Source organism: Narcine bancroftii, chromosome 12, assembly GCF_036971445.1.
Source record: "Narcine bancroftii isolate sNarBan1 chromosome 12, sNarBan1.hap1, whole genome shotgun sequence".
Taxonomy (NCBI): Eukaryota; Metazoa; Chordata; class Chondrichthyes; order Torpediniformes; family Narcinidae; genus Narcine; species Narcine bancroftii.
Window position 1 is genome coordinate 54,900,454 of NC_091480.1, and position 24,524 is coordinate 54,924,977.

Here is a 24,524-nt window from a genome sequence, read left to right on the forward strand (position 1 = left end):
CACTAGATAAATCATCATAAAAAATTTTATAAAATTCAACCGAAAATCCATCATCACCAGGCGATTTACCATTCGGCATTTCCATCACAGCCATTTTAATTTCCGAATCAGTAAATGGTTCTTCTAACTCCTGTATAACTCCATCCTCTAATATCGGTAAATTCAACTGTGATAAAAAAAGATCAATCAATCCAGTTTCTTGTTTTCCTTCAGATGTATATAATTTTTTATAAAATGAACAAAATTCATCATTAATCTCACGAGGTTTATAAGTAATAAGAGAATTCCGTCTAACAGCATTAATAGTCCTCGAAATCTGTTCTTATGTATTGAACACCTTATGTGCTTTCCCTCCCCATTCATAATACCGTTGTTTAGTCCTATTAATCACAGATTCAAATTGATAAGATTGCAAAGTATTATATTCCAATTTCAACCTAGATAATTCTATTTTCTGATCTTCTGTAGCATCTTTCTGAAATTCCTTTTCTAACTCATCAATCTGTTTCTCTAATTCAAGACTCTGATTTAATCGATTCATTTTTATTTTAGAAGTATAACTAATTATTTGTCCTCTCAAATAAGCTTTCATAGCATCCCATAATACAAACTTACTTTGAACAGAATTAGAATTTTCTTTTAAAAAAATTAATTTTTTTTTCAAAAAATCAATAAATTCCATATTTTTTAACAACATTGTATTAAACCTCCAACGATAGGCCACTTGAATTTTCTCAGAAGTTGCATATGTAAAATATAACAAAGAATGATCTGAAATCACCCTACTTTTATATTCCACTTGTTATATTTTCCCTTGTAAATGTGCCAATACTAAAAAGAAGTCAATCCTTGAAAACGATTCATGTCTAGATGAATAAAAGGAGAAATCTTTCTCTGTCGGATTAAGACGTCTCCAAATATCTATTAAATTAAGATCTTTCATCAACGCTTGAACCTGAACTCCCATCTTAGATTTCTTAACTTTCTTCAGAGATTTATCTAATAAAGGTTCCAAAACACAATTAAAATCACCACCAACTAGAACATTATCATTAGCCTGACCCAAACATAAAAATGCATCTGAAATAAATATTTCATCATCTACATTTGGAACATAAATATTAAGTAAATTCCAAAATTCACTAAAAATCTTACAATTCAATTTAAGAATACATCCTGCCTTTTCCTCCATTGATTATAATTCAAAAGATAAATTTTTATGTATCAAGATTGCTACGCCTTTAGCCCTTGAATTAAATGAAGAAGAATATACATGCCCAACCCAGTCCCTCTTTAATTTCATACTTTCCTTCACATTCAAATATGTTTCTTGTAAAAAAGTAATATCAATTTTCATTTTCTTAATATCCGCCAAGACTCGCTTACGCTTAATCGAACTGTTTAACCTCAACTTTGACATACCTACTATTATTACTAAATACCAATAATATCTTTATATAAAAACTCAAATCAACGTATATAGGCCCTCCAATGGGAAAAAAAAATCACAAATTAAAAATTAACTAAAATGAAAATAAAAAAATAATAAAGAAAATTCCCCCCCCCCCCAAAAAAACTTACCAAAAGGTAGTAATCCCTAAACAAAAATTGGGTGTGGGTCACCCACCAGTGGCTGATGACTAGTAAAGAACTTAGAGCAAATCTCTCCCTCCCCAGCCAAACAATCAATAACATCAAAATATCATAATAACAAAAAAAATACAGTAAGAAAAAGAAAATTCTTCTTTTCATCCAAGAGATTCCAATCTCGAAGATCCCATTTCAGAAGAAGTTGAACTCTTTCCATTCCCATTTTTCCCATTTCTGCCATTTCTTCCGTTTCCAGAACAACCAGATTTTTCTTTAGGAGACAATGGTGGACTACGTCTTTGTCCTCTTATGTATCTTATGAATCAGCAAAAATCATTGCTTCCCGATCATTCTTAAAAAACTGAAATTGATAGTCTCCATAAAACACCGGGTAGCGAAAAGTAGACTTATAACCTTTACGCCACAAAACTTCTTTAATTGGAATAAATAGACGTTGACGTTGAATGACCTCTTCACTCAAATCAGGATTTAAAAAAACTCTGCTATTCTGAATCAATAACGGAGTTTGTCGTTGTCTCGCATTTTGCACTGCTAGTCGAAGTATTGCTTCTCTGTCCAAATAATTCAAACATCGAATTATTACCGGTCTCGGTGGTTGACCAGCTGAGGGTGTTCTTCTTAGACCTCTATGGGCTCTTTCCAGTACGAAGCCTCCAGAGAAAAATTCTTGCCCTAATACTTGTGGGATCCAGTCTTTAAAGAAACGAAGAGGATCTTGTCCTTCTCTTTTCTTTGGCTTGGCTTCGCGGACGAAGATTTATGGAGGGGTAATGTCCACGTCAGCTGCAGGCTCGTTTGTGGCTGACAAGTCCGATGTGGGACAGGCAGACACGGTTGCAGCGGATGCAAGGGAAAATTGGTTGGTTGGGGTTGGGTGTTGGGTTTTTCCTCCTTTGTCTTTTGTCAGTGAGGTGGGCTCTGCGGTCTTCTTCAAAGGCGGTTGCTGCCCGCCGAACTATGAGGCGCCAAGATGCACGGTTTGAGGCGAGATCAGCCCACTGGGGGTGGTCAATGTGGCAGGCACCAAGAGATTTCTTTAGGCAGTCCTTGTACCTCTTCTTTGGTGTACCTCTGTCACAATGGCCAGTGGAGAGCTCGCCATATAACACGATCTTGGGAAGGCGATGGTCCTCCATTCTGGAGACGAGACCTACCCAGCGCAGTTGGATCTTCAGCAGCGTGGATTCGATGCTGTCGGCCTCTGCCATCTCGAGTACTTCGATGTTAGGGATGAAGTCGCTCCAATGAATGTTGATGATGGAGCGGAGACAACGCTGGTGGAAGCGTTCTAGGTGATGCCCATGATTCGGAACTGAACAGGAGTGTGGGTATGACAACGGCTCTGTATACGCTAATCTTTGTGAGGTTTTTCAGTTGGTTGTTTTTCCAGACTCTTTTGTGTAGTCTTCAAAAGGCGAGTCTGTTGTCTATCTCGTTGTCGATCCTTGCATCAGATGAAATGGTGCAACCGAGATAGGTAAACTGGTTGACCGTTTTGAGTTTTGTGTGCCCGATGGAGATGTGGGTGGTAGTCATGGTGGGGAGCTGGCTGATGGAGGACCTCAGTTTTCTTCAGGCTGACTTCCAGGCCAAACATTTTGGCAGTTTCCGTAAAACAGGACGTCAAGCGCTGAAGAGCTGGCTCTGAATGGGCAACTAAAGCGGCATCGTCTGCAAAGAGTAGTTCACGGACAAGTTGCTCTTGTGTCTTGGTGTAAGCTTGCAGGCGCCTCAGATTGAAGAGACTGCCATCCGTGCGGTACCGAATGTAAACAGCGTCTTCATTGTTGAGGTCTTTCATGGCTTGTTTCAGCATCATGCTGAAGAAGATTGAAAAGAGGGTTGATGCGAGAACTCAGCCTTGCTTCATGCCATTGTTAATGGAGGAGGGTTCAGAGAGCTCATTGCTGTATCTGACCCGACCTTGTTGGTTTTCGTCCAGTTGGATAACCATGTTGAGGAACTTTGGGGGGCATTTGAGGCTCTCTAGTATTTGCCAAAGCCCTTTCCTGCTCACGGTGTCGAAGGCTTTGGTGAGGTCAACAAAGGTGATGTAGAGTCCTTTGTTTTCTTCTCTGCACTTTTCTTGGAGCTGTCTGAGGGCAAAGACCATGTCAGTTGTTCCTCTGTTTGCGCGAAAGCCGCACTGTGATTCTGGGAGAATATTCTCGGCGACACTAGGTATTATTCTATTTAGGAGAATCCTAGCGAAGATTTTGCCTGCAATGGAGAGCAGCGTGATTCCCCTGTAGTTTGAGCAGTCTGATTTCTTGCCTTTGTTTTTGTACAGGGTGATGATGATGGCATCACGAAGGTCCTGAGGCAGTTTTCCTTGGTCCCAACAAAGCTTGAAAAACTCATGCAGTTTGGCATGCAGAGTTTTGCCGCCAGCCTTCCAGACCTCTGGGGGGATTCCATCCATTCCTGCTGCTTTCACACTTTTCAGTTGTTCGGAACTGAACAGGAGTGTGGGTATGACTCTTCCCGGGTGAGGACCTCATCCAGCTCTAGCCTTAGGGGCTGTTGAGGGAGCTGGAGCAGGGCGGATTCTTGGTCTGAGCGGTTGGCACTGAAAGGAGATTGGAAGTGTTTTGACCATCGGTTGAGGATGGAGATCTTGTTGCTGAGAAAGACTTTGCCGTCTCAGCTGCGCGGCGGGCTTTGGACTTGGGGTGAGGGGCCGTACACAGCCTTTAGAGCCTCGTAAAAACCCCTGAAGTTGCCAATGTCCGCGCTGAGCTGGGTTCGCTTGGCGAGGCTAGTCCACCACTCATTTTGAATCTCCCGGAGTTTGCGCTGAAGATGGCTGCATGCGCGACAGAAGGCTTGTTTCTTCTCTGGCCAGGACGGCTTTGCAAGGTGAGCCTGGTGGGCAGCTCGCTTCTATACTTTCTGGCAAACCAACGATTTTCACATTATTCCTTCTGCTTTGATTCTCCAAGTAGTCTATTTTCCTCTCTAACTTTCTCCCGTTCTCCCAGTTCTATGATTGATTTTTCAACCTTCAACACTTTTTCTGTTAGAAGCCACGTTGTTTACAGTCCGATAAAGCATTCTGAAATTTTTTAAATTCTTCATAAGATGCATTCACACGTGCTTTAACTGTATTTAATTCTGAACTTATACCAGCATTCATTTGAACCATCTCATTCATTAGAGGTGGAATAACTGCATTTAATTGGCAGAAAAGCTCAGCTCTGCTCTCTCTGACATAGTGGCAGAACAAGGTAACTGCAGCTCCTGCTGCAACTCAACAGAAGGCATTTTAAAAGTTTTACTGCGGGTCTGGACTCCCAGTGACGGTACCCCGACTTCCTCAGGGGGTCGCCGCTGGTCTCCCTCCGCCTCGTTGTTTTTTTCACAAAATCACGAAGGAAAGCGATATCTTCAGGTTGAAATGCTTCCTGATGCATTTCCAACAATGGAGTCGTCTTCCTGTGTGCTCCCTCTGTTGAAATCGAAAGGCTTTCCAAATCGAGGTCCACTTCTTGGGAACATGCACCTTCTTCCAGAGAACGGGTAATTCCAGCACCATCCTTCACTTGGTGAGTAATAGACATTTTTTTTCAGCCCCCACAGGCGATCATTGAGGTTTAGACAATGAAGAGCTTGAGCCTGGGGCTGTATCAAGTCGTCTAGGCCCCAAATCTTCAGCACTTCGAAAATGTAACTTCTTCTGCACTTGAGGTTTAATCTTTTTACCATTAACGGCCATAATAGTTCCTTAATACTTTAAACTAAAATTTAAAAAGTTTAAACTTGAAAACAAAGGGTTAAAAAACAGGTATTTAAAAGTCTGGCCAGAGAGGTCGAGATTACACGTCTAGACTCTATGCCATCTTGCCACGCTCCCCAGTTGCTCAGTCTTCTTGTCGTGAATCCCAACTTTAGCTAAGTTTTCAGATGCTGATCAGGAAACATTACAGATTAGAAGTTTATCCAGCTAAAAGTTGCTAGTGTGGAGCAATTGTCCAAGGACAGGGTCAAGGCATTGCCCTGACAGGGTTGGAAAAATCCTGGATACCTCTGTTTTCCAGATGGGAGGGCAATGAAAATGACTTCCACAACGTGACACAATAAAAGCAGGTTCTTCAGCCCTGAGACTGCCTCCACATGAGCCACCCAATGAAATTTTACAAGCACGTCAATTAAAAGCAGGTGGAGGCTATTTGGTCTGCTCCACTATTCAATACATTTGTGGCTGATCTGATTGTTACCTTTGCTCCATGTTCTCCTCTACCTTGGGAACTTTCATCCTTTCTAATTGAGAACCTTTGCATTAACAATACAGGGGATCCCCAGGATATGGGTGGTTGACTTACAGAAATTCATTTTATTCCAATTTTATATATTTTAAAAGTATTTTTAAGATAGTAGTAATAAATTCACAACTGGATACAGAATAAATTCCATCAGTTTAATTTTGGGTAATGTTTTGTAATTATTTGAAATGAAAGAATTTTAACAAGCGCATGTCGAGATACTGTAGAAAATGAGCATCCATGACATGTAAAAATTAACTTGCAGAGTGTTCTCAGGAACGGAATCTTTGTGTAACCCAGAGACTGCTCAAAACCTGTTGAACTTTTCCTCACAAGACAGTCTTAGCCAAGGAAGCTATTCCTGAATTGCTTCCTTTGTATTAACATCCTTTCTTGTATATGGAGACCATTACTGTACATATTTCAGATGCGGTCACACCAGCACTTTGCGTATCTGAAGTATAACCTACTTCTTTCTGTGTTCACTTCCTTAGCTACATTCTGTATTTGCCTTTTGTTAATCATACATTTTGACACCCAGATCTATCTGCATCTCAGTTCTGAAATCTCTCCACATTTGGACAATAAGCTTTTTCTATTTTTCCTGCCAAAATTTAGTTTTACAATTTTCCATGTTATTTGTCATATCTTTCCCTACTCACTTGACCCATCTAATGCCTTTGTAACCTTTTTGTGTCTTCTTCACAACCTACTTTCTACCTATCTATGCCTAGTCAGTAAATGTATCACTCATCCTTTGGTGCTTTCATCCACATCATTCATATCAGTTGTAAGCTCTACCATTGACCCCTATGGCACAGACGGTTCTTGTTGCACCTTCAAGTCAAGTTGTAGTGGCCCGCGAACCGAGTCGGCTCACAAAATAACCGGCAATCACGAGGGCTCTGCAGGGACCAATGGCTGTCATCCTGCATGATCTCCCTCATGGCAGGAAACAGTAGGCAACGGCGGGAGCGCTGGCCACTCAGAGGCCAGTGCTGCAATGACGTTACTCCTGTCAGAGGCAGGGAGTGAATATAAACAAAGCTGGCAGTGCAATAAATTAGTCTTCGACCTCAACTCGACTGTTCTTACTCCACATTTTGCATAGCGCATATGCTACAAAGTCACCTTTATCGTTGATATCATGCTCGCATAGTAAAGACAAGGATGGAGCATATTTACATGAATATAAGTTAGAAGTTAAACACATTAAAATATTAAAAGATGTACAGTAAAAGTTCACGGTACACTATCCACACATGTTCTGGAAATCCAAAGTCTGATGGCTTATGGGTAATAAACAGTTGCCCAATCTGGACGTAAGGGCCCAAATGGCAGAAGGGAGAACAGTTTACATGAGGGGTGTGTGGGGTCCTTCACAATGTTTATTGCCTTTCATTTCAACCTCCTTTATGCCTACTATGTTTCCTGTTGGCCTCCAGCTATAACTCTCTTGGCTGCGAATTGAAATTGTTTTGAGATCTCTATGATTTTATAGTTATTGGTTGTATTTTGATATCTCATTGCAAGTTTTTTTTACTGGAAAAAAAAACTAGACCATTGCTCTCAGGTTTGCATCAGAGAATAAAAACTGAGAACCATTTCCTTTTTCTGCAGTGGTTCATGCTGAATGATGTGAAATCAGGAAAACTTCACCTCAAGTTGGAATGGCTGCCACCAAGTACGAATTCCGTCATCTTGCACCAGGTACCAATTTCCTACCTCCTATACATGATTTTGTGTCTTTAGCTAAGAGGCTGAACATCTGGCAGAATGTGGGGACTGGGGGGGTTATTGGCTGCAAACTTTTGCGCTGAGTTCCAAATAACTTGGATGAAATTCTGCTCTTGTGGAATGAAACTGCTTTCTCAATTTCAGATGGTGGAAGGAGAGACTAATAGTTTCTATTTTTGGAATTAGCAGAGTGCTTTTTGGCTTCTAACTAAATACATACACCAGGGCTATTGTGCTTAACAGGCATAGAGAACATAGAACATTACACCATGGCACAAGCCCTTTGACCCACAATGTTGTGCTAACCTATGTAAACCAACTCAACAATCTAACATTTCCCTCCCTCACAACCATAACACTATTTTTCTTGCATCATGTCTGAGTCTTTTAAATGTCCCTATTGTACCAGCCTCCACCACCACTCCTGACATTGCATTCTAGACACCCACTACTGTGTTTAAAAAAACTTGCCCCTGAGGTCACCCATAAATTCTCCTCCCCTCACCTTAAACAGATATTCTCTGGTATTTGCAGTTGTTGCCCTGTGAAAAAGGGTGCTGGCTGCCCACCTTATCTATGTCTCTCAAAATCTTGTAGATCGCTTACTCACCTCTCATCTTTTTTCACTCCAAAGAGTTCCTTTGTTAACCTTACCTCATAAGACATATTCTCCAATCCAGGCAACATCCTGCTAAACCTCCTTTGCACCCTCTCCAAAGTTTCCACATCCTTCATCGGGATGCTCTTTATCGACTACAGTTCAGCATTTAACACCATGATCCCCTCAAATATGATCAGTAAACTCCAAGACCTGGGACTCAACACCCCACTGAGTAATTGGATCATGCATTTCCTCACCTCCAGATCACAATCAGTGAGGATTGGTAAGAACTTCTCTACAATCCCCATCAGTACTGGAGCACCACAGGGCTGTGTTCTTCACCCCCTGCTCTACTCACTTTACATCTATAACTTGGTACAACGATAACACCATCTACAAATTTGCTGACAATACCATGGTAGTGGGTTGTATAAAGGAAGGGGATGAGTCAGGACACAGGAGGGAAATTGGAAACTTGACTGAATGGTGCTCCAACAACAACATTGCACTCAATGTCAACAAAACTAAGGAGCTGATTGTTGACTTCAGGAAGGGAAAACCAGAGGTGTATGATCCAGTGATCATTGGGGGATCAGAGGTGGAGAGGGTGAGCAAATTTAAGTTCTTGGGAGTCACTATCTCAGAGGATTTCTACTGGACCCAACACACTAATGGCATCGTGAAGAAAGCACTTTAGGGCCTCTACTTCCTCAGGAATTTGCAGAGGTTTGGTACGACACCAGAAACCCTGGCAAATTTCCACAGAGGTGTGGTGGAAAGTGTGCTGACTGGTTGCATCCTGGTTTGGTATGGGAACACCAATACCCCTGAGTGGAAAACCCTGCAAAAGGTAGCGGACATAGCCCAGGGCATCACGGACAAAACCCTCCACACCATCGAGAACATCTTCAGAGAACACTGCTGTCAGAGAGCAGCAGCAATCATCAAGGATCCACCCCCCCCCCTCCCCACCCCCCCAGCACATGCTCTGTTCTCGCTGCTGCCATCAGGAAAAGGTGTAGGTGCCACAAGACTCGCACCACCAGGTTCAGGAACAGCTGCTTCCCCCTCCACCAACAAACTCAGTCAGGGACTCGTTTAAGGACTCTTGTGCATTTTATTGATTTTTTAAAAAATTCTTATTTCATAGTCAGTTTGTTTACGTTTGTTATCTGTTTACAGTTCTTTATTTGCTTACATGCATGCGCTCTGTACAGTTTTTTGCTCTATGAATAAGTGGTGATTCTGCCTTGCCTGGAGAAATAGAATCTCGTGTATGTACTCTGATAATAAATCTGAATCTGAGGCTAACACAATATTCCAAGTGTGGTCTAACTCGAGTTTTATAGAGCTGCAACATTACTCTCGACTCAATCCCGCAACTATTGAAGCCCAGCATCCCATAAACCCTTCTTAACTACCCTATCAACCTGCAAAGCAACCTGTACTCCATGTTCAAGCCCGACCTTTCAAAGTACATCATTTCACACTTATCCAGATTGAACTCCATCTGCCACTTCTCTGCCCAACTCTGTATCCTGTCTGTATCCTATGACAAACTTATACACTATCAACAAACCTCCGACCTCTGCTAACTTACCGACTCATCCCTCTACTTATTCCTCCAGGTTATGTATAAAAAATCACCAAGAGCAGGGGTCCTTGTGGAACTCCACTATTCACTGACCTCCAGACAGAATATGTTCCATCCACTACTACCCTTTGCTTTTACAGGCAGGCCAATTCTGAATCCACACAGCCTAGGTTTCATGGATCCCATACCTCGTGACTTTCTGAATTAGTCTACCATGGGGGACCTTGTCAAATGCCTCAATAAAATCCATATACACCACATCTACTGCCTTACCTTCATCAATTTCTTCTGTCACCTCCTCAAAAAAAACTCAATTAGGCTCGTGAGGCATGACCATCCCCTCACAAAGCCATGCTGACTATCTCTGAATATGCTTCTCTAAATGCTCGTATCACATCCTTAAGAATCCACTTCCAAGTTTGTCCACCACTGATGCAAGATTTACTGGTCTATAATTCCCCGGATTCTCCCCATTACCTTTTTAAACAAGAGCACTTTATTTGCCATTCTCCAATCCTCGGGTACCTCCCCTGTGGCGAGGGAGGACACAGATATCATTGCTAATGCCCCAGCAATCTCTTCCCTCACTTCCTGTAGTAACCTAGGTATATCTTATCCAGTCCTGGGGACTTGTCAAACTGGATGTTTTTAAGAATATCTAGCACCTCCTCTTTCTTAACCTCAGCATGTAACCCTGTTCTTTTCTGACCACACATTGATCAAAGTATTTGTTTAAGACCTCCCTTAGCTCCTCTGTTGCATGTTCCCTCCTTTATCCTTTAGTGGCCCTTCTGTTCTTTATATGTGTAGAACGCCTTGAGGTTTTCTTTGATTCTACTTGCCAAGGCCTTCTTATGCCCCCTTCAAGTTCTCCTAAGTCCTTACTTAAGTTTTTTCTTGGCTACCATATAATTCTCATGAGCCCTTCCTGGATTTTGCTTTTTAAACCTTATGAATACTTTCTTCTTCCTCAACTTGTTGATAAATAGTCTCAGAGGTCTTTTATGAGCAGTTCATCAGCCATTCAGCAGTCTTGGCTGCCTGTGGGAAGAAGCCGGGTGTGCTGGCACTGATACTCCTATCTCTCTTACCTGACGGGAGTAGCTGAAAAATGCTGTGTGTGGGTTGGTAGGGGTCCTCACTGATTTTGCGAGCCCTCTTTAGAAAATGATTTTGGTAAATCTCATCAATGGGGGAGGGAGACCCAGTGAGTGGGACAAACCTATCCAGAATCCCACGCAAGTGGTCCCTAAACATCCTCCAAATTACTTATGTTCCTTTCCCCGAGAAGATCTGTTTCCAATGTACTCTCCAAAGTTCCTGCCTAATACCATTATAATTAGTCCTTCCTCAATTAAACTACCATTTCTTCTACTCATATCCTTGTCCATAGTTATGCTAAAGGTTGGGTAGTTATGGTCACTCTCATCAAAATGCTCCCCCACCGAGAGTTCTGTCACCTGACCAGGTTCATTACCCAGAATTAGATCCAGTACGGAATCGTTGGCTGGTCCACATACTGTGTCAGGAATCCTTTATCAACATGCCTGACAAATTCTACCCCAAATATCCCTCTTGCGGTGAGGAAGTGCCAGTCAATATTGGGGAAGTTTAAATCTCCAATAACAACAACCCTGTTTTTTTTTTTTTGCACCATTCCAAACTCTGCCCACCTCTCTGTTCCTCAGTGTCCCAAGGGCTATTTGGAGGCCTATAGACAACTCCCAATAGAGTGATCACTTCCTTCCGATTTCTGACTTCTGCCCACAATGTCTCAGTAGACCCTCCCTTCACAACATCCTCCCTTTCTGCAGCTGTGATAAAACCCCTCTTTTACCTCCCTCATGTCCCTTTTGAAATATCTAAACCTTACATCAGCTAAGTCTCTGTAATGGTCACAACTTTGTAATTCCACATGCTGGTCCAAGCTTTAAGTTCATATCCTTTATTCCTAATACTTGCATTGAAATAAACACATTTCAATCACAACTGACTACATTTATGCTCCTCCACTGCCTGACCTTTCTCACAATCACACTACACATTGCATCAACTTTTTCACCATCTGTTCTATTCTCTGACCTATCATTTTGGTTCCCATCCCCCAAGCAATCCATGAAGTTTAAATCCTCCCCAACAACTCTGGCAATCTTCTCCACCAAGATAGTGGTCCCCTTCCAGTACAAGTGTAACTTGTCCTTTTTTGTACAGATTGCACCTTCTCCAGAAGAGATCCCAATGATTCAGAAACTTGAAACCCTGCACCAATTATACAGCCACACGTTCATCTGCTATATCATCCTATTCTTACCCTCACTGGCATGTGGCACAGGCAGGAATCCTGAGATTACTACCCTTGAGGTCCTGTCTTTCAGCTTTCGGCCTAACTCCCTGTATTCTTTCTTCAGGACCTGATCCCTTTTCCTACCCATGTCATGTTACTAATATGTACCACGACTTCTGGCTGCTCACCCTCCCTTTTCAGGATGCCATGGACCTGATTGGAGATGTCCCTGGCACTTAAACATAGAAGATAGGAGCAATGAACCTGCCTCTACTGCCCTCTGTGGCAATGAATTCTACAGATTCACCACCCTCTGGGTAAAGAAATTCCTCCTCATCTCGGTTTCAAACCTAAATGGTTTGCCTATTATCCTCAAACCATGGCCCCGGGTTCTGGATTTTCCCATCATTGGAAACATCCCATCTGCACCCACTTGGGAGACAACAAACCATCTGAGTGTCTCTTTCATATCCATAGAATTTCCTGTCTGCCCCTCTAACAACTGAGTCTCCTATTTCCTATCACTCTCCTTTTCTCCCTCCTTCTCTTCTGAGCCACAGGACCAGATACCCCTGGTCATTGCGACTTTGCACTGGTAGGTCACTTTTGTTTAGGAAAAGAATAATTTTGGAAAATAGTGCAGAATAAATTGGGGTTGTTAAATTTATATACCTTTTTTTGTGCAAGTATTTTCTTTTCCTGTCAAATATTAGTGCAAAATAAGGACATTGTGACCAACCAGACTGAAACTAGATTTTGGCACTATCTTTTTAAAAATATTAAATTTGACGTTAGAAACAAATTAGCTTTTAAATCTGAGTTGGTATTTCCCATTGATGTTTTCTCTTCTTCCCCCCCCCCCCCCCCCCCCCCAAAACTGTGCACAGGTGCTTCAGGCCAACAGGACTATTTTCACACAGAATGAGGTGGAACCATCTGCTGCCATCTTGACGGTCTACTTGGACAGAGCACACGAACTTCCTGTAAGTCTTCAGGTTCTTGATTATCAATAAAATACCAATTTCTAACCCAAGATAAAGTTAGTACTTCCCTGTTGGCCTAGCTGTTAGCTCAACGCCTTTACACCTCCAACTATTGTGTCTGGGGTTCAATCTGGCGCTGTCTGTAAGGAGTTTGTACATTCTCCCCATGTCTATGTGGGTTTTCCCCCGGGGGCTCCAGTTTCCTCCCACCGCTCAAAACGTGCTGGGGGTTATAGGTTAATCGGGTGTAAATTGGACGGCATGGACTTGTCATCGTGGGAATGAGACAGAATCTAAGTTTGTTTGTGTGCATGATGCTGTACTATATTCAATACTTAAGTCATTCTAAACTTGGTCAAACCACTGAGTTGAACTTGCTATCTCTGTTCATTTGATGTGATTCTGAATGTAGCTCTTTTATTTTCATAGATGAAGAAAGGAAAGAAGCTCCCCAATCCAATGGTTCAGCTCACTGTCGATCACACCACATTTAAAAGTCAGGTAAATGGATTTGAAGCTTTCATGAAGTTAAATTTATCATCATCTGATTGTACGAGTACAATCTGATGAAACAGAGTTCTCTGGTCCTCAGTACAAAACACGCAGTCACACACCCAGACATAACACACACAGACAAACAATACACATGCAGGACAAGTATTCATTTCTACAAATAAATAAATATTGCTTCATGAATGTGAGAGTCTCGGATGGTTAGTGTGAGCAGTTCCTTTGTCTGTTCCTCAGCCTGGTGGTGCTGGTTCTGATCCTCCTGCATCTCTTCCCCAATGGAAGCAGCTGAAAGATGCTGAGTAGAGGGTGGAAGGAAACTTCAATGATTTTGTGCACCCTCTTCAGACAATGATCCTGGTAGATCATGTCAATGGTGGGGGAGAGGGAGACTCTAATGAGCCTCTCTATCACTCTTATGGTCCTGTGGATTGACCTCTGATCCATTTCTCTGCAGCCATCGAACCCCACTGTGAAGCAGCCGGCCAGGACATAATGGTGGCTGGTAGCCTTGCCCACTTCAGTCTTCTCAGGAAGTGTAGTCGCTGTTGCACCTTCCTGACAAATGAGGAGATGTTGAGTGTCCATGATAGGCCACTAGTTAAGTGAACTCCAAGGAACTTGGTGTCTCCACTCTCTCCACTACAGTGTTGTTGACGTGTGGTGGAGGATGGTCATTTCCTGGTCCTCCTGAAGTTCACGATCATCTCCTTCGTCTTGTCCACAGTGAGACTTAAGTTGTTACTTTTGCACCGTATCACGAGATTTTCCATCTCTTCTCTGTAGTGCGACTCATCGTTGTTGCCGACGAGGCAACGACTGTGGTGTCATCTGCAAACTTGATTTCGCTGTTGGAGATGAATCTGGCGACATGGTCGTGGGTCAGTAGCGTGAACAGGTGCGGGCTGAGCACATAGCCTTGAGGTGCGCCAGTGCTCAGCATGGTGGTGCTTGACATTCTGTTACTAACCTGGACAAACTGGTCTTTCTGTTAGGAAGTCCAGAATCCAGTTACAGAGAGGGGTGTTGAGTCACAATGAGGGCAGAGTCTGGGGCATGATCGTATTAAACACTGGGCTAAAGTCAATGAACAGCAGCCAGGCATATGCAGCGTCGTTCTCCAGGAGGGTCAGGGTGGAGTGAGGGGACAAAGCTATAGCATTATTTTCTGGCCTCTTGAGAAGATTATGCTGAGCTTATACCTGGTGTAGAAGTCCTTTCCCTCCTGTTCTGGCAAAGTATAATTTAGAATAGGGCTGGTGATTTGCCATTGCAAAATATGACTGAAAATCAGCATCCGTTAAAACATTGGTATCTTGGTAAGAAAGGATATAGAAATGGCTGTTGAGTGAATATATGGTAATGGTACAATAATGTGGATTTGAAATGAAGCTGACCCACCTGGAGAACAACACTGCATATGCCAGGCTGCTGTTGAATAAGGGAGGTCATTCTGCATCTAAAATGCTGTATGAGAATGCTGAATCACAGAGATCAACCCTGTATCAAACTCGTTCTGTACCTGTCCTGGGAGTGTTTCATGGGGTAGGAGAAGGGTAACATTGATCAGCAGGTCATTCAGCATCTATAGGAAGTAAATGGTAACCAATGTTTCAGGCCTGAGCCCTTTGTCAAGGTATGAGCAAAAAAAGCAGGCAAGTACCTGAATAAAAGGAAGGGGCAGGTGGAGAGGTGGGGGGGGGGAGGAGGGAGAAAGGGGCAAAAGGAGAATAGTCTAATAGGGAGGAGGACATAGGTGGATATAGATGGAAGCATAGAAAAGAACTGAGGTGATCGGGGAAAGAATTAGCACTTCAAATGGAGAGGCAAGGGGGTTGGAAGTTGGGAGGAAAGGAGAAAGAGGGATTGGGAAACAGACAGAGAGAGAGAGAGATGGGGGAGGGTCCTAATGGAAACTGGAGAAGTTGGTTATTAATACCCTCTGTCTGGGCTCTCTCCAACCGGATGGTATCTCCAGTTTTCAACAGGCCCCTCTCCCTTCTCTCTCTCACCCTATCCTTGTCTCCTTTCCTCCTGTTCCCCACCCCCTATCCATTCACAGAGTTACCCCCTTCCCCATCACTTCTTAGCTTTTTTTCTTTTCTGCCTTGCCACCTGTATTCACCTAAGACCTCTTCCCATTGGCCTCGAGTTCCTACCCCTGCCCCTTCCTCCTCTTCTTCCCCAACCTTTTTATTTAGACTCCTGCCTGCTTTTTGACGAACGGCTCAGACTCTTTGCTTCCTATAGGTGCTGTGTGACCTGCTGAGTGTCTCTGGTGCTTTTGTGTGTTGCACAACAATCTCAGCGTTTGCAGACTTTCTTGTTTAACTCTGTGAAGTTTTCCTTATTCTTTGTGATTTAATTATGTTATTCTCTGACACAGGTTATTAATAGCACAGACCTACCTATTTGGGAGGAGTCGTTTTCATTCCTAGTTAAGAATCCAAATGTGGATCATCTGGAGGTTCAGGTAAACAGCAAGAAAGCCAGAATATGAACTTGTATTTTCAGATACTTTGTCTTGAAAAGTCACCTGAGCTTACCAACACGTATGCCCACCTCAAAAAGTTGGTGGAAATCTGAGTAAAGACAGAAAATAATAGAGCATCACTCAATAGGTTAGTAAGTATCTGTGTCAGGAAAGCAAGATTAATGTTTCAGTTTGATGACCTTTCATCAGAATATTGAGAAGAGTATTTTAAGTCATGGAGGGGCCAGAACAAGAGGAAACTAGTAAGTTGGAGATGCGTGAGATTTTAAATGAATATTTCTCATTGGTCTTTACTGATCGCAGAACCTAAGGAATTGAAGGAAATGAGTTGTGAAGTCCTGGATGATGTACTTAGTACCAGGGAGGCAGTATTGGTGGCTTTGGAGTAAATTAAGGTGGACAAATCCCCAGGGTCAGACCAAGTGAGGAGCTGGGGAAGAAATTACGGAGGCCCTTACAGAGATGAACATAACTTTTGGCCTTGGGTGAAAGATTCTGTTCCTATGTGAACACTTATGAAGAGTGGAGGTGGCTAATGTTGTACTGTTATTTAAAAAAGGCAACAAGGACAAACCAGCGAGCCTGACGTCAGTAGTTGTAAAGTTTCTGGAGGGGATTCTGGGGGACATGGGATCCAAGGTGGGCTGGCTGATTGGATTAAAAACAGGCTTGGTGGAAGGCATCACAGGGTTGTGGAAGGTTCCTTTTCTGATTGGAGGCTTGTGACCACTGCTTGTGACAACTGCAGCAGTTGATTCTGGGTTTGTTAACTATATTAATAATTTGGATGACAATGTAGTTAACATGATAAATTTGCAGATGACACCAAAGTTTATAACAAGATCTTGATCAGTTTGTGCTCGCTTCGGCAGCACATATACTAAAATTGGAACGATACAGAGAAGATTAGCATGGCCCCTGAGCAAGAATGACACGCAAATTCGTGAAGCGTTCCATATTTTAAAAAGTAAAAAAAAGATCTTGATCAGTTTGAAAAGTGTGCCAAGGAGTGGCAAATGGAATTTAACTCTGACGAGTGTGATTTGTTGCAATTTAAGTCAAATCAGGGCAGGATTTGTGCAGTAAATGGTAGAGCCCAAGAGAATGTTATAGAACAAGGGGTACAGGTGCATAGTTCCTTGAAATCGGCAACTCAGGTGGACAGGATGTTGAAGACAGCATCTGGCTGGGGAGGATATTCAGTACAAAAGTCATGCCATCAGGATACAAAGCAACAGAGAGACCACATTTCGAGTACTGTGTACATTTCTGGTCATCCACTTATAGAAAAGATATCAACAAGTTGGAAGGTTTGCAGAGGATATTCATCAGGATGTTGCCATGAATGGAAGGCTTGAGTTAAAGGGATAGGCTGGATCTTATTCTCTGGAATTTAGGAGGCCAATGAAATGACCTTGTAGAGGTACAGTAGACCCCCATAATCCACAGGGGATATGTTCTGAGACTCCCCCAGTGGATGTCTGAAATTAGGGTGTTACCCTATACTGGGTATGCACCACTTAACGTCCATGATACTTTCTGTGAAATTGGGCGTTATGCGATGTGGACATAGTTCAAACACCATATTATATACAGCAAAGCTACATGGGATACTGTAATGTATCTGTAAAGTTTTTATTTGTAAGTATGGATCAGGGTTGTGAGCAGAGAGCAGGGCAGTGGGATCAGTATGGGGACTAATACAGGGTTGTGGTGAGAGAGTGGGGCAATGGAATCCGTATGGGGACTGATAGAGGGCTGAAGGGAGAGAATGGGGAAGTGGGATCAGTGTGTGTACCGACGTGGCGCTGTGGGGAGAGAAAGTGGCAGTCGGATCAGTTTTGGACCATGAGTAACTGAAACAGCAGAAAGCAAAACCACAGATAAGGAGGTCCACTGTCTATAGCACCATGTCGGGAATGGGTAAAGTGAGTGCTCATAGTCTTTTCCTCAAGAATAGACAATTCTAGAACTGGAGGACATAGGTTTTTAAGGCAAGAGATTAACGGATCTTAAGGGCAACTTTTTCCACCAAGAGGATAGTCTGGAACAAACTCCTAGAGGAAGCTATAGAAGTGGGACATTCAGTAGACATTTGGATAGATACAGTATATGAATAAGAAGGGTTTAGAAGGATTTGGGCTAAATGGGACTAGCCCAGAATGTCGTCATGGTCAATCGCGTTGGACAAAGGGCCTGTGTTCCATGCTGTATAACTATATTACTTTTGTTAATTTCAATATTTTAATATATACGTTATTTATTTGTTTTAAAAATTTTCCCCTAGGTGAAAGATGACGGTCACACCCTGGGGACTCTTACCATTCCACTTTCTGAACTGCTGGCCAGCAAGAATCTGACCTTAGACAAGTGGTTCCCTCTGGAAAATTCAGGGCCCAATAGCCAAATTATGTTGAAGGTTATCCTTGGGGTAAGGATACAAAAGAAATAGTGATTGTGTATCTATGCCTTATAGAATGTGTTATTAGGAATTGGGTTTTGATGATTTTAATTTTCACACAGATCCTAGTTTCTGACCATTCCAGCGAGCTTTTCTCAATTCAGTCCATGGATCAAGGACCAACCAGCCACGAGGTGGAGAACTTGTCATTCTCAGCTTCGGCAAGTGATGAGTGTGAACCGAAACCTGTTTCCTCATTAGTAGAAGATCCCAGCAGTCATTCAGTGGGCTCCTTTGCTTCTGAACACAATGTCAACATTCCGGACAGCGAGTCAGCATCTTCTGAACTGGATCTGCGCCAGAGAATGAATCGGTAGAGAGGAACATATTATCTTCATGCTAATAAATAAATGCTTTATTATTTGACAGATGTTTTCTAAACATTAATTTTATGTAACTTATCTGTCATAGGATGCAAACATGGTATTCCAACTTTAGATGTGTTGTGATTCAGGAGTCATTTGGAGTTCAGAATAAATATAACAAACTTTTTTATTCAATCAATCTTGGTACAAACATACATGTAGGCTATTAAAGGAATAGTATGAATGCTGGTTCCTCTACTAACTATATATCTTATCACTGTCTCTACTCCCTAACAGAACAAAGGCAGAAGCTCAGGAATCCCATGCTTCATCTCTCCAGCTTTCTCCTCTTTTATTTTGTACAAGAAAGTCAGGGAAGAAATTAAAGAGCATCAGAGTCATGTTAAACACTGTATGTCTAATGTCACGCAACTTTGAGCTAGTGGTTAACTTATGGACTGGTTGCTCAATGACCATATGATGCAGTTGTTATCCCTTTATGTAATTTCATTGTCCTCCTCTTTCAGCAAAATGGATGTTTCAGAGTCACCACAGATCAAGTTGACACTGTTGTACAGCATGCAACATGGGAAACTGCTGCTTGTAGTGCGTTCTTGCAGGTAAGCGCGACGATTATTCCACTTCAAAGAGAAACATACAAACTGCAGATCTTGGAATTGTGAGCAAACAATAAAATTCAGAGGGTCAGTGTCTTGGGTTTATTGCTAACACATCATTGCACTTCACAACTCTTAATCCTTTTGGGATGATGGGCTTCATTAATAGGGTGATTGAATTCAGGAGTCGAGAGGTCATGTTGCAACTCTACAAATCTCTGGTGAGACCACATTTAGAGTGTTCAGTTCTGGTCACTTTGTTATAGAAAGGATGTGAAGCTATGAAGAGGGTGTAGAGATTTACCAGGATGTTGCCTGGATTGGGAAAACAAGTCTTATTGAGGCAAGGTTAGCAGAGCTGAGACTTTTCTCTTTGGAGTGAAGGAGGAGACTTAATAGAGGGCTACAAGATTATGAGAGGCATCGATAGGATGGATAGTCAGCCCTGTTTCTCAGGACAGGAATAGCGAACATCTCTACAAAGTGAAGGGAGGGTAGTTTAGGGAAGACATCAGGGGTCAGAACATCTATTGACACAGAGAGTTGTGGGTGCCTGGAATGTCTTGCCAGGGGTGGTGGTGGAGGCTGAAACATTAGGGGTTTTAAGAGACTCTTAGACAGAAACATGGACAAAATAAAAATAGAGGGTTATGCAGTAGGAAGGGTTTAGTTTTTTTTCTGGTAGGAATATATAGGTAGGTCCAACATTGAGGGCCAAAGGTCCTGTAATGTTCTGTTCTTTGTGAAAAATATCTGTTGATAATTTCATGCATCTGACTTCTCATAGTAGCAGGGGTTATTCTGCCTTAATACAATAAATTCCAGCAGCTCCCAGAAGTAACTGTGGCAGTAAGTTTAATTAATTTTAAAGCTAGCGTCTAGTCAACGTCGATGCCAACCCAAAAATCATGAGCTCGTTTGTTTGGTGACTTTGGTGAAAATTATATAGGAAAATGGATGGTCAAAACTGAGATTCAAGCAACCAATATCCCATTTAAGTGGAGGTTATTTCCTTGATGTCAATCTTACTCCTCCCTCCCCCATTGTTTCCCACTGCTATCTCCCCTTTTTCTCATTCCCTTTCAATACTCTTCCTTCTCAACCCCTTTCCTTTTCATTTTCCCTCTTTTTCTCTGCTCTTTTGCACTCCCAATAATCTCAACGTCATGTCCGTCCTGACTTTTAATATTAGTCCTGTCCCTCATCTCACTGCTTCCATCTTATCCACTCATTTATATTGGAGACTTTTGGAGGAGGATATGATCGGACTGCTTAGTTTTGGCATGTCAGACAGCATAATGATTGAAAATAACCACTGCATAGTGAAATTGTATTTACTTTGCTATGTTTAAAAATTAACTGACTGCTGGTTATTTGTTGCAGAAACCTATGCCTCCATTCGAAGGAGATCCCAGACCCATATGTCTCTCTAATTCTGCTCCCTGACAAAAATAAAGTGACAAAGAGAAAAACAAGTGTGAAAAAGAAAACAATTAATCCAGAATATAATGAAACGTAAGTATGGGGTAGATAAGGAATGATCGAAAGGAAACTGAGAAAAAAGTAGTAACAGAAGAAAATGGGTAAAAAGAGAATGAAAATGGAGAAATATCCAACACATGAAAGGGGAGCTATTGCTTTTGGGATGCTCTTGTGTATTAGATAATGATGGAAATCTTTGTATATGCCATTGTATAGAACGTCTGAGTAATAAATTCACAGCATCAATTCTGACAAACTTGCCTTTTTAGGACATAAAAGGTTATTTGGCCCATGCATTCTTTTCCCCTCACCTCCCCTTCCCCGCATCATCCCCTTTCCCGCATCATCCCCTTTCCCCCATCCTCTCCCCACCCCCCTTTCCTCCACCCTTCCCCACTTTCCCCCTTCCCCTTTCCCCATCCTCCTTTTCCCCCATCCCTACCCCCACCCTCTTCCATCCCCATTCCACTTTTCCCTCACCCCTTCCTCCTCTCCCCCTTATTTCTCCCTCACCTTTCCTCCTCCCCTTTCTCTTCCCCTCATCCTCCCCTTTCCCATCCTCTCCCCCTGATTTCTCCCCCTCTCTCCTCCCACCCCCCTATTTTTCTTCTCCCCTCTCTTCCCCTTTCTCTCTACTCCTCTCTCTTTCTTCCCTTCTCCCCCTCTCCCTCTGTCTTTTCCCCTTCCTTCCCATCTCTTCCTCCCACCTCCTCTCTCCCCTCTTCTTCCCTGCAAGTTTATATAACTTTGTCAATAAAGGGAACTGTGGGTTAGGGAGGTTGAGGAAATACATTGTTCAACCTAAAAGTGTGTGTGTGTGTGTGTGTGTGTGTGTGTGTGTGTGTGTGTGTGTGTGTGTGTGTGTGTGTGTGTGTGTGTGTGTGTGTGTGTGTGTGTGTGTGTGTGTGTGTGTGTGTGTGTGTGAGGAAGCAATGAAAGTTGGGAAGTTTACGATAGAATCAACATTCAGGAACTCTAGTATAGGAATGATGCTCAATTAAGTTTTCATATTCTAGGTTTTGTTCTTGAGGTGGTTTGTTTTTCAGATACGAGTTTGAAGTATCAATGGAGGAAGCAGTGAAGAGAACACTGGACCTAACTGTTAAAAACAGCGTATCCTTCATGTCTAAAGAGATTGGAAAGGTATGGTACACTTAGGGAGAACTTTGAAAAGAAAACTATTCCATGTGATAAATGAATATAATGCCACAAAAATGGGCATGATTGCATTGGGAAATATGAATGTGTACAAACCATTTGACAGCACCTGCAAATTTCCCTCCATGTTACCTACCATCTTGACTTTGAAATAGGTGGCCGTTCCTTCCTCATTGCTCGGTATAAATTCTGAAACACTGTCCAACGGTACCGTGGGAACATCTTCATAATGACCACATCAGTTCATGAAAGTACTCATTAAATGCTAGCTTTGCAAAGGATATCCACTGTTACGGAGTCCAGAGGACCCCAAAAACCAGCAGCAATAGATATGCACCACAACACAGGGTTACTTCAACAAAAGTAGTTTTTAATTATAATTGAACTAGAAAACAGAATTAAACTTTAACTTATTGCTTAACATACTTACTTAACCTACCTAATCTACTTAATCCCCCCTCTAATACTGAGCACAGGTGTGTATAATGTATATTTAAAGATTAGAAAAGTTCTTTGGATCACAATCCAATCTCATTGGTTGCAGGCAATTCTCCCTAACAGAAGTTAGCATGAACAAAGTTCACCAGTCTTTGGTGCTTAACAGGCAAATGGTTACCATTTGGAGGGTTCTTGCTGGTTTTCAGAGAGATTCCTTTTCCAGGACATCCGCCACTGATTCCTTCTCAATCAGTCTTGCTGACGAGACTTGCCCCCTTCAGGGTTCTCCAGATGATCCTCTTTCTTTCAGGTCACCTTTCACACCGTCAGTCTTCTCCTTTGACCAGGCAGCCTGCCAAATTTTGCCAGCTTGTCCCTCTGGAACAGATTTCTGTCTCTCTCCTCTCTGTTTCACACCCTCCCTCTCTGAGAGCAAAACACTTCTCTGCCTGCAAAGATCACATGCTCTCCCAGGCAAGCTGCTGTCCATACTTTGTTGCCTCCTGCAAAAAGCATTCTGCAAAAGTCCTGGAAATATTCTGTGTTTTAAAATTTGTGTGTGCAAGATGCTCCAACAATTCCTCCCAAACCACCTCCAAATACTCTGTCACACCACATCCCAGGATTTTTTTTTAATTATGAAAATAAACCTTTATAGATCTAAAGAAATATAAATAACTTTTTCGACCAATCATATAACTTGCTGCAAGATATACTTGGTGCTTCAATATTAGAAAGATTCTGATCGTTCCAAGCCCCTCTTATCATCACTTCTAGGAGTTTATTCTTCTTTATTTTGTGCCTTGTCTCCTTAATTTTGAGTTTTAATAAATTTAGGTCTAACCGTCTAATGCATCATGAAGATGGCGGCGCTGCTGGAGCCCCTGTAGCAGCAGCACTGCCGGGAGTGAGGGAGCAGAGATGCAGCACTCCCGCGGGGTCTCGCCGCCCAGTTGACTGCCATCAGCTCCAGATGGGCTTTGAGCAGCCCGTTGAAGGAGCCGACGGTGGTTTTAGTTGAAATTCCACGACTGGGTCTGTCCCCAAGATGGCAACGCCTATTAATTGGCAGCAGCCACGAGGGGTTGCTGGCTCAGGGGAAGTGGAGGACTGGAGCAAGGCACCAGAAGATGGGAAGATCACACACCATCTGAGAGGGAGAAGTGGAGCAGATGACCCACGGGGACAGTGACCATGGCAGTGGACCAGTGAGGGGGCTCTGCGGCTGAGGGATGTGGTAGGCTGCTGGCGACTCGAGGCGAGGAACCTGTGTGCTGTTGGGAGATATGCCAGACTGCAGACTGTTGGAGACTGGCTTGAACTGACTGGAGGGGTACCAGGTATCGGAACCAGGACACGAGGAGTGCCAAGGGCGCTGGAGGGTCCCTGACCATGTCGGAGGTTGGGATCTGGAGCTCAGGTTGCCGATGGTTTGGACTGGACTCTGTGGGACTGCTGAAGTGCTGGTGAATCTACGGACACTCGGTGACTCGGTGGGGGGGGGGGGTGGGGGGGGGGAAAACGACTCGCTTTTACTTCTCCCTCTCTCTCTGACTGTTGGACTGTAGAGGCACTTAGGCAATTCCTGCTGGTGGTGAATCTGTCTGCCTTGCAGCAGGCAAAAAGGAATTTCATGTAATATATCACAATGACAATAAATTGAATCTTGATGTTGATATAATCAGATCTATTTTTGATTCACTTCCAGCTCCAAATTGATCTCTCGCAACTTGACCTGACTCAGGAGAGAACACAGTGGTAAGTGAGTAAGACGAGGATTTGAGTAAGAAAATGGGCCAAACTGTTTGCCCATCATGATTAAACTGTTCTATTACTGATGCTTACCTTGTTTTATTTCTAATTGATCACTGGCTTTCTTACAACAAACATTATTTAAACATTTTCTTCAAATTTAAAAAAGAGATTATTCTGCTCGCGGTTAATGCAGAAATGCCAGATCTACATCTTCAGAGAAAGAGGGAAATGC

At 42.7% G+C, this 24,524-nt stretch overlaps 1 protein-coding gene and 1 non-coding gene across 2 annotated transcripts in view; both read left to right on the forward strand.

Annotated features, from left to right (window-relative positions):
* esyt1a (extended synaptotagmin-like protein 1a) overlaps positions 1–24,524 on the forward strand; it is a 122,287-nt gene that overhangs the window by 92,700 nt on the left and 5,063 nt on the right. Inside the window, exons 21-30 of the mRNA XM_069905830.1 lie at positions 7,494–7,583; positions 12,977–13,072; positions 13,502–13,573; positions 15,969–16,055; positions 18,364–18,507; positions 18,600–18,850; positions 19,370–19,462; positions 20,843–20,974; positions 21,988–22,084; positions 24,246–24,295. Of these exons, the coding sequence (XP_069761931.1) occupies positions 7,494–7,583; positions 12,977–13,072; positions 13,502–13,573; positions 15,969–16,055; positions 18,364–18,507; positions 18,600–18,850; positions 19,370–19,462; positions 20,843–20,974; positions 21,988–22,084; positions 24,246–24,295 (1,112 nt within the window). The remainder of the gene's footprint in view (positions 1–7,493; positions 7,584–12,976; positions 13,073–13,501; positions 13,574–15,968; positions 16,056–18,363; positions 18,508–18,599; positions 18,851–19,369; positions 19,463–20,842; positions 20,975–21,987; positions 22,085–24,245; positions 24,296–24,524) is intronic.
* On the forward strand, positions 16,933–17,039 carry LOC138747806 (U6 spliceosomal RNA). The gene has a single exon (XR_011347668.1). It is a non-coding gene; the product is annotated as a U6 spliceosomal RNA (small nuclear RNA).